The sequence below is a fragment of the Cynocephalus volans genome, chromosome 11 (assembly GCF_027409185.1).
Source record: "Cynocephalus volans isolate mCynVol1 chromosome 11, mCynVol1.pri, whole genome shotgun sequence".
NCBI lineage: Eukaryota > Metazoa > Chordata > Mammalia > Dermoptera > Cynocephalidae > Cynocephalus > Cynocephalus volans.
The window spans coordinates 87,560,954-87,568,932 of record NC_084470.1 but is presented as its reverse complement, the minus strand read 5'-3'; the positions used below and the strand labels follow the sequence as shown (position 1 = coordinate 87,568,932).

The 7,979-nt window shown below is 50.5% G+C and overlaps 1 protein-coding gene across 1 annotated transcript; it reads right to left on the bottom strand.

The window, feature by feature from the left end:
- Positions 1–988: 988 nt before the first annotated feature.
- On the bottom strand, positions 989–7,279 carry BHLHE40 (basic helix-loop-helix family member e40). The gene is made up of 5 exons (XM_063115081.1): positions 6,332–7,279; positions 6,103–6,172; positions 5,729–5,836; positions 4,627–4,750; positions 989–3,277 (listed from the first exon to the last, which is right to left on the bottom strand). Exons 1-5 carry the CDS (start codon positions 6,409–6,411, stop codon positions 2,421–2,423), a joined length of 1,239 nt encoding a protein of 412 aa, XP_062971151.1. The 5' UTR covers positions 6,412–7,279; the 3' UTR covers positions 989–2,420.
- Between the last annotated feature and the right edge of the window lie 700 nt (positions 7,280–7,979).

Genomic DNA, 7,979 nt, shown 5'->3' with positions numbered 1-7,979 from the left:
TTCAGATGTTTTGGGGGCTGGAGCATGTGGAGCCAGGCACTGGCCATCAGGAGACATCAGGACACCTCTGAGAGGGAGTATCTGACAGGAATGCTGCAAATCAAGGTGAAGGGGAGAGGCAAAAATACTCGACCCTGTCATTTCCCACTTCTTCTCCCATGGAATTTTTCCCTTTTTTAACGAGAGCACTTGACTAAGGAACACCAATATTCATTCACGCACAAACACACCCAATGAGAGGAAGTCCAGGAAGGATGTAGAAAATAACTATGGAACGTTGCCTCCAGCAGCAATAAGACAGGATACGGCAAATCCATTAGACCTTGCTAGATTTGAAAACGTCAAACTGCCTTGGCAAAGAGGTGCTACCTCCAGCATCAATTACTATTGCATAATAATCCATTAAATCTTTTCTCAACGTGACTGCCCCTCCAGCAAGCTCCTCAGGCACTCTGGCACATGATTTTATTCCGTGGTTTTGTCAAATTCTAAAGATCATGACTAAAGCAGACTGGAGGGGGAAAAATGTACTTTTTGTTTAACTCTGGAAAGAGGTATAGTATGATTGTGAACCCCTGGCGTGGAATAGTTAAAAACAAAATTAAGGGCCGGTCCATGGCTCACTCAGGAGAAAGCGGTGCTAATAACACCAAGGCCATGGGTTCGGATCCTCTATAGGGATGGCCGGTTTGTTCACTGACTGAGCGTGGTGCTGACAACACCAAGCCAAGGGTTTAGATCCCCTTACCGGTCATCTTTTTAGAAAAATAAATAAAAATAAAAAAGAAAATTAAACCAATATTTACCTACTAGGTTGACTAAGCTTATTCTGAGTGAATATAAGGCACATGAAAAGCTGAATGAAATTACACCAAGATTAACTAGTTACCTTCGTCCTAGACAAGAGGACATAAAACACATCAAGTTATTTAAAAAGTTCAGGAGACCATCTTTCTCTTCCACAGGAAAAGGATTATTTTATTAAGTATTTTAAAACAACTACTTAACATTTACTCAGATAAAAATATTTACAATTTCACACCTTCAGGAAGGCTCCAAAATATAAACACTGTACCTCTCCCTAGAGAAAAAAATTATTCTCTTCAAAAACAGAAATACATTCATTTTTCTCACTTTGTAGATCAAGTAATTATACAAATAAACACCTGAAACATTTTCCTTTTCAATATATTTATATAATATATATTTATAACAGCTTTACAAATAAAGGCAACGACTGTATACCAAAATAAAAACAGGAAAAGAAGTTAAAACACAATCGGCGATCAAAGCATAGTGCATTTTGAAAAGCTGGTGCAGGGTTAGCTGGACGAGTCAGGAAAACAAGAACTCTTGACCCAAAATAAAACATCTTTGAAGGAGACAGAGAATTTTTAGCAATAAGGACACTCCATATGCCATCAGGCAAGAGGAATTAGCCTACAGAAAGGATCTTGCAGTGTCAAGGCTCAGTTAGGCCTTTGAGAAGCTAAGCTTGGTTAAAAGGAGCTTTTAGGATCTAATTTAAAACCTAGTCTAGCTTTGCTAGAAGGTAGCAATTTGTTACTCAGCTTTGTTTACTTTGGGGCGTCCTGGGTGGCCACATCTCTCAGACCCTGGTTTGGTTCCCTGGACAGCAAGTACTGCCGGTGAGACCAAAAAACAGGTGCCAGAAGTCTGGGGAACTCCTACCTCATTCCCTGGCAGCTCAGCTTGCACAAGGGGGCCATTTTCAGTTCCTTAGTAAGCTAATCACCATCCAAGCCTGAGCAGGGAACTACATTCTCCTTATTCATTGGAGGCAGGGGTGGGGAGACCTGCAGAAATCTCCCCAAGCCACTACCCGGCTATGCCAGTGTCTGCTACCTCACCACTTTAACAGAGTTCAGTCTGACTGCTCTCTCCCCGTCGTCTGGTGAGTCACATCAACAATAAAGGGAGAAGGGTGGGGTCCTCACAGCTGGCTGGGAGCTGCGCTGTGGAAAGCCCTCTTTTGAAAGTACCTTGTTCTCAAAGCCACAGACCCGGCTCCCAAACTGAAGAGTGACTCACAGACCAGACTTTGAAGCTTTTGAAAATCCAGCTGATTTGTATCAAAGGAGGCTATTCTCTGGGTGGGGAAAAGCCCAGAAGTCTGCTACAAACCCCCTAAATCTCCTGATGTCAAGCAATCCTTCACATCTTCCCTACCCAAAAGGAGCTTTAATGTCCTATATCCACACACAGGCACACGATGCGCGTGCACGTAGCGCGCATGCACACGCACCCTGAATCTCCTCTCCATGCCTCCGATTATCTGAGTATACACAATGGAACAATCTCGCTGCACTCACAAAAACTTTTGTGGGGGTTTTTTTTTTTTTTTTTTTTTTTGGAAGTAGGGAGGAAGGAAAGTGAAGCAGCAGGATCCCCTGCAGAGTTTAGTCTTTGGTTTCTAAGTTTAAAGGGGGGATCTGCTTCAGAGCTTGGAGCAAGGCCGAAGAGTCGACGGACGGATGGGCTGGCAAGGGAGACGGGAGTCTCTGGGGCATGAGCAGCGGAGCTGAGAGCTTGTCTGGGTTCATGAAGCTGGTGAGGGCTGCGGCGGAGGCGTTGAGGCCCGGGTATAACACTGGCACAGAGGTGGGATACCAGCACTTCTCCAGCATGGGCAGATAGGCGGTCGCTGACGGTGGGATCAGATAGAAGGGCAGGCAGAAGGGGGGCTGGTGCGGATGTGGGCCCAGGAACGCGGAGCTGATGAGGTCACTGCTGGAGAAATGGCCTTCATCATCGGAGAGCTGCATTCGGCTCTTTTTTGCCGGGGGCTCTTCGGATTCTTGCTTAATAGCGCCGACCCTTTCTCCCATGGGGAACCTACGTCCGTGATCGCTTTTGAAGTACGGTTGCTCAACGCGCAAGTCACTCTTCTCCGATTCTCCACCGTAGCCACTGTCTGTGTCCGTGTCGCTTCCGCTCTGCTCCCCACTCGAGTGAGCGAAAGTCCGCTGGATGACCGGCACACAGTTTTTCCCAGGGCCTTCTGAGCCTTTGGCCAAGGAGCTGGGTTTCTCCTTGAAGTCCATGGCTTTGGGGGTTGGGTCTGATGGCTTCCTGGAGGTGCCACCCTGCAGCAGCTCTGAGACCACACGGTGGAGGTGGGTGACAAGCTGCGAAGACTTCAGGTCCCGAGTGTTCTCATGCTTGGCCAGGTACTGAAGCACCTCCCGGGCACATGTCTGGAAACCTGAGCAGAACATCTCTTGACCTGCTTCGATATTTCTCCCCGACAGCTCACCTGGGGGGAACACAGATGCAAGGAAAACATTTCAGAAGGCCCTGTGATGCACCTGGATACCTATACTCCAAAAACTGGGGGCTTTCCTTTTTGTTAATAAATACTGTTTGCCAACTTGCATTCCTAAATGTAATTATGCTCTAAAAGTAATATGCTCAGAGAAAAATTACACTGAAAAGTATAAAGAATAAAATAAAAATAACCCACAATCCTACCATGCAGAGATAAAATATGATTTTTAATAGTTGCACAATATCCCATCATATAAATGAGCCATAATTAATAGAGGTGAACTAGTTCCCTTCTTGTTGAATTTATAGGTTGTTCCAGAATTTTCATTGTAGGTGATGCAGCAATGAACATTCTGGTATGTTTATAAACCTGAATCAATTCATAGAATACCGATTTCACCATGGCAAGATGGACAGAGGCCAGATAGTCATAAAATGAAATAATGAAGAAACAATACCACCTAAAAGTGAGTTTATTTTCAATGACTTGTAAAAGCCGCAGTCTCACTGTAAATCTTTAGTTTCTTTTTCTAAAATTTTTTCATGTATTCTATCCATGATCCCCAAGAAATTAGGTGTGATCATCTTTCATATCTAATTGATCAATACCTAATATGATTAATTTTTAATGAGGAAACTGGCCCAGAAGCCCTTGCTGGGTTTTTGTGATTCTCATATTAGCCTTAGAGAGAAAGACAGAGAAGAATAAAACAAGAAAGTGGATAGAATAATTTGCCCCAGTCTGCAGAGTATTACTGGGAAGGGACGAGACTGAAAGGTTAGAAATCCTCTGGAAGTCAGCAGAAAGGAATGATGAAACTTCAGTGGTTTCGTTAGATTGTGCAATTCACCAAGATACCTAGTGGCTATTCAGAGAACCTCATGAAATGCAGGAAAAACTTCTACTGTCATCCTGCCAGGATCACATCACACACTGAACGATAAGGAAGCAAGGAAACATGAAAACACTGGGGCATACCCGTGATCTATTCACCAATAAAAAAGGGCTCAGACAACCACCTGTAAAATGCCCACGATGCAAATTATAATTGCCTTGGCATTTTAAAAGGAAGGGGGAAATCTCCCAAAACCCAGAAACTCTTAAGCCAAAATGCCACAGAAATATTTTATCATTTGACTAACACATATCCACGCCAGGTGGCACACAGAAGCATTCCAAATGAAAAGTCTGACCTTTTAGGAAAGATAAAACTGCCATCTTCCCCAATGAATACGCATAAGCAATTTGTTGCAAGAATGTTTCTTACATCAAATGTTGAGCTCACAGTCTCTCTGTGCTGGAACTCTAAGAGATGTTAGTCAGAGTCAGGCACTCACCAGCTTGTAAACCACTCTGCAGGGCTATGATTTTCTGCTGCTGCTGGTCAATTAGGTTTGTTAGTGCTTTCACATGCTTCAAGGTAAGTTCAAGAACCACTGCTTTTTCCAAGTGACCCAAAGTCTGGAATAAAAAAAGCCTTAGTCAGTGGTGAGGTCAGAGAAGTCTCACCTCTGGGACACTTACTAGCAATGAGAAATGTCTCTAAAGGGGGAAAAAAAAATGGAATAGCTTTTCCTAGTTGGACAAATTAAAATTTTGAGTTTGTAGATCATGTTTTTAATATACATATGCATACACACACGTATATCTGATTAAAGAATAAAAAACAGGTGTCATCTATCTTTGGAGGGATTTTAGAAGCTGCAACTACCTCAGGAGACAGCTTTGACAGATAAATTTCTCCAGCAGCCGCTGCTGACCTTAACTCAGGGGACTCCAGAGATAACATTTCTCTGCAGTGGTGTCAACCCAGAGAGGGACTTCTACTGTGTCTGGCAGCCAAGAGGCTTTCCCTAGCTTCTTTCCTGACACGCTGTCACAACTTCCAGATCATCTACGCTTTTTTCTTTTTACCCAAATATTTTTCTTTTTCCTTTTCCCAACCAATGGCTGCCAAGCTAGAAAGCTGTTGGCTACTGTCAAGAAAGGACAGGATGTAAAAAAAATCACTCACCAAAGCTTGTCCCTACTTTTTTTTTTTTAAAAAGGGCGGGGGAGTGAGGGGAGAAAGGGATAAATAAAATCTGCATGTTGCTTGGTTTGCTCCTTTAAGTCTGGAAACCTGAGTTAAAGTTTGTCAAGAAACCTGACTGAAAGGAGAACCCTGAAAATCACAAGAGAAAGTCTTAAACTCTTGAAAAGGCATGCCAGCTGGTGTTGGAGTCAACTTGGAGAGGTCCAAAAGGTTTTCATCTCATTTGCATGAGGCTGCCAGAAAATCCCAGGACTAGGGAAGGGTACAAGAACACGGAGCCACCCGCCAGCTCTGATCCGGCGGTCTGGCCTGCAGTTCCCCGAGGGACCTGCAGGCGGCGAGTGACCCCCGCCCGCCCTCTGGGCAGAGGAGCTGAATTGGAGAGGGGCCAGCCTCTCACTTACTGTAAGTTTGAGATGTTCGGGTAGAAGATCCTTCAGCTGGGCGATGCACTCGTTAATCCGGTCACGTCTCTTTTTCTCGATGAGCCGGTGCGGCAATTTGTAGGTCTCCTGCAAGGCGCACGAGGAGGCTGTGGGCTCCTGGGGAAGGGGATGCAAAGGCTCCCCTTTTCCCCGCCCCGAGGCACGAGAAGAATCGGGCAGGACAGCAGAGTCGCACCCAACACCACGTTCTGCCCCTTCTTTTCCAAGTCATTCAGTAGAAGTAATAAGACCACACCTTGCATCCCCCTGCCAACCTCAAAGCGAGAAAACTTTTCTTAGAAACTCAGCGCGCGCCAGGGGCTGGGGCGTGGGGTCCCCAAGGGTGCGCTTACCTTGCTGTCCTCACTCCGCTTTATTCCCCGCCTCGACTTATACACTTGGTACATGTGGGCAAAATCCATCCTGCAGGGAGAGGGGCCAGAAAGGGTTGTGACTTTGCGTGCGCACCGGCTGCAGGCGGGCAAGACCCCCCGGATTCACCCCCAGCTGCTCCAAGTTGAGAGCGGCGCAGAACACAGGGCTGGAGTTGGGCCTTGAAGGGACCAGGTTGTGCCAACTTACCCTGGTAGGTCTCCGTGCTCCAGTCCTGGCGCTTTGGGCAGGCAGGCGGGAGGTGGTTGCGCGCTGGGGATCCGCTCCATGGCGCGGCGAGCCGGGGCCACTGCGCGCTCCTGTCTGCACTAGCGAAGCGTCGGGGTGAAGACTGTCCTGGAGGGGGTTTAGGTGGTCTTTCTGCAGAGGATCCTCTGAGTCTGAGCTCCCTGAAATCCGCTGGGTTGCTGGGAGCTGCGCTTTGAGGTGCTGCTTCAGTTGCGGACGTACATGGCCCGGTGTCCCCTCGGCCTCTGGCTCCGACTCTGCGCACAGACTGGCGGTGTGTGCGCCCTGCGCTGTCTGCGGCGTGCTAGCCAAGTGAATGAGAAGTGGGGCGGGCGGGGAGGCGGGAGGGAGTGGGGGGGGGCGATTCGCGCGGGGGGTGGTGGGGGGTGTCGAGCCGAGGAGTAATGGAGAGGCTGCGGGCTGGGTTAAATGGGAGCGAGTGGGTGGGTTGGAGCTACGTGTTCCACCCTGTGACTCCAGGCACGTCTGGCCGCTGCTGGGGAGGGAAGGAGCGACCTGCCCGCCCTCCCCCGGCTTCATCACATGAGTCTCACGTGTTGGACAACGCTCCGGCGGCTGCGAGGGAGCCCCCACCCCCAGCCCCCGGCCCCAGGTGTCTGCGGCTGCGGCCGCCTTTCCCCGAAGAGGGGTGGCAGCGCAGCCTGGGTCCTGCCCATCTGGGTGGGGGGCGCGGAAGCTAGAAGGGACTGGGGAACGGGGGGGAGGGGGCAGTTGGTAACGTGGGCGAACCTGCCCCAGGGAAATGAAGTAAGTTCCCGTCTCCTGGGAGGGAACGGGGGAGGACGGATCCGCCCGCGTCTGACTCAAGCCGGGAGAGGAATATCCCCTCGCTCGCTCCAGCCCAGCCCTCTTCCTCCTCCCCCGCCCGGCCTGCTCCGAGGAACCGGCGCGCGGCGGAGGGAGTCGCCCGGCCCCCCTGCCTTCCCCAGAGGCTGGGGTTTCTTTCCGTCCCGGCTTCCCTGCCCCCCACTGCTCAGCCCCGCGTCCAGGAATTGCCCGCCTTGGGGAGGGACCGAGGGGCGGAGCGGATGTCACCCCATGGGAAGCGGGCCTGCTGCCAAGCGCCGGGGCAGCCGAGGCCGCCGCCGAGCACGCCGCGCGCACCTGACCGCCGAGGGTGTGAGCCCCGGGCCCCTCGCTCCCCGGGAGCTCCGCTCTGGGGCGCAGCCTGGGGGCGGGCACACACTTGCGCACCCCCTGCCCCCAGGGCCCCCCCTTCCCCGGCTAGTCAGGCACAGAAGGATACCGGGCGCGGTGCCCGGCGTTCCCTCCCTCTGCCCCCTCCAGAGCAGAGGCGCCCGGGTCGCCTCCCTCCGGCTGCAGCGTTACACAACCGCGGCGGCGGCGGCGGCGCCTGCCCTGCAGCAGCGTGGGGCGTGACACTTCACGTGGCCGGGGCTCGGGCCGCAGCGCCGCGAACTGCGACTGAGACCCGGGGGACGTGGTGTGCCAGCTGGGGTCAGCCATCTCCTGCCAGGAACTTCGGAGGCGCAGTTTGCGCTCTGCACCCAGAGCAGGAGGGCAAAGAGAGACAAGGGGGGAAAAGAAACCCAACTCTCCGCCCATTACAATGAGATCGTAACATTCA

Excerpts from the sequence above, each read along its gene's own strand:
- BHLHE40 (XM_063115081.1), bottom strand. The coding sequence starts at position 6,411 with ATGGAGCGGATCCCCAGCGCGCAACCACCTCCCGCCTGCCTGCCCAAA. Across the intron at positions 6,173-6,331 it reads GAGCACGGAGACCTACCAGG|GATGGATTTTGCCCACATGT; the intron begins GTAAGTTGGCAC and ends CTCTCCCTGCAG. Across the intron at positions 5,837-6,102 it reads AGCGGAGTGAGGACAGCAAG|GAGACCTACAAATTGCCGCA; the intron begins GTAAGCGCACCC and ends TGCGCCTTGCAG.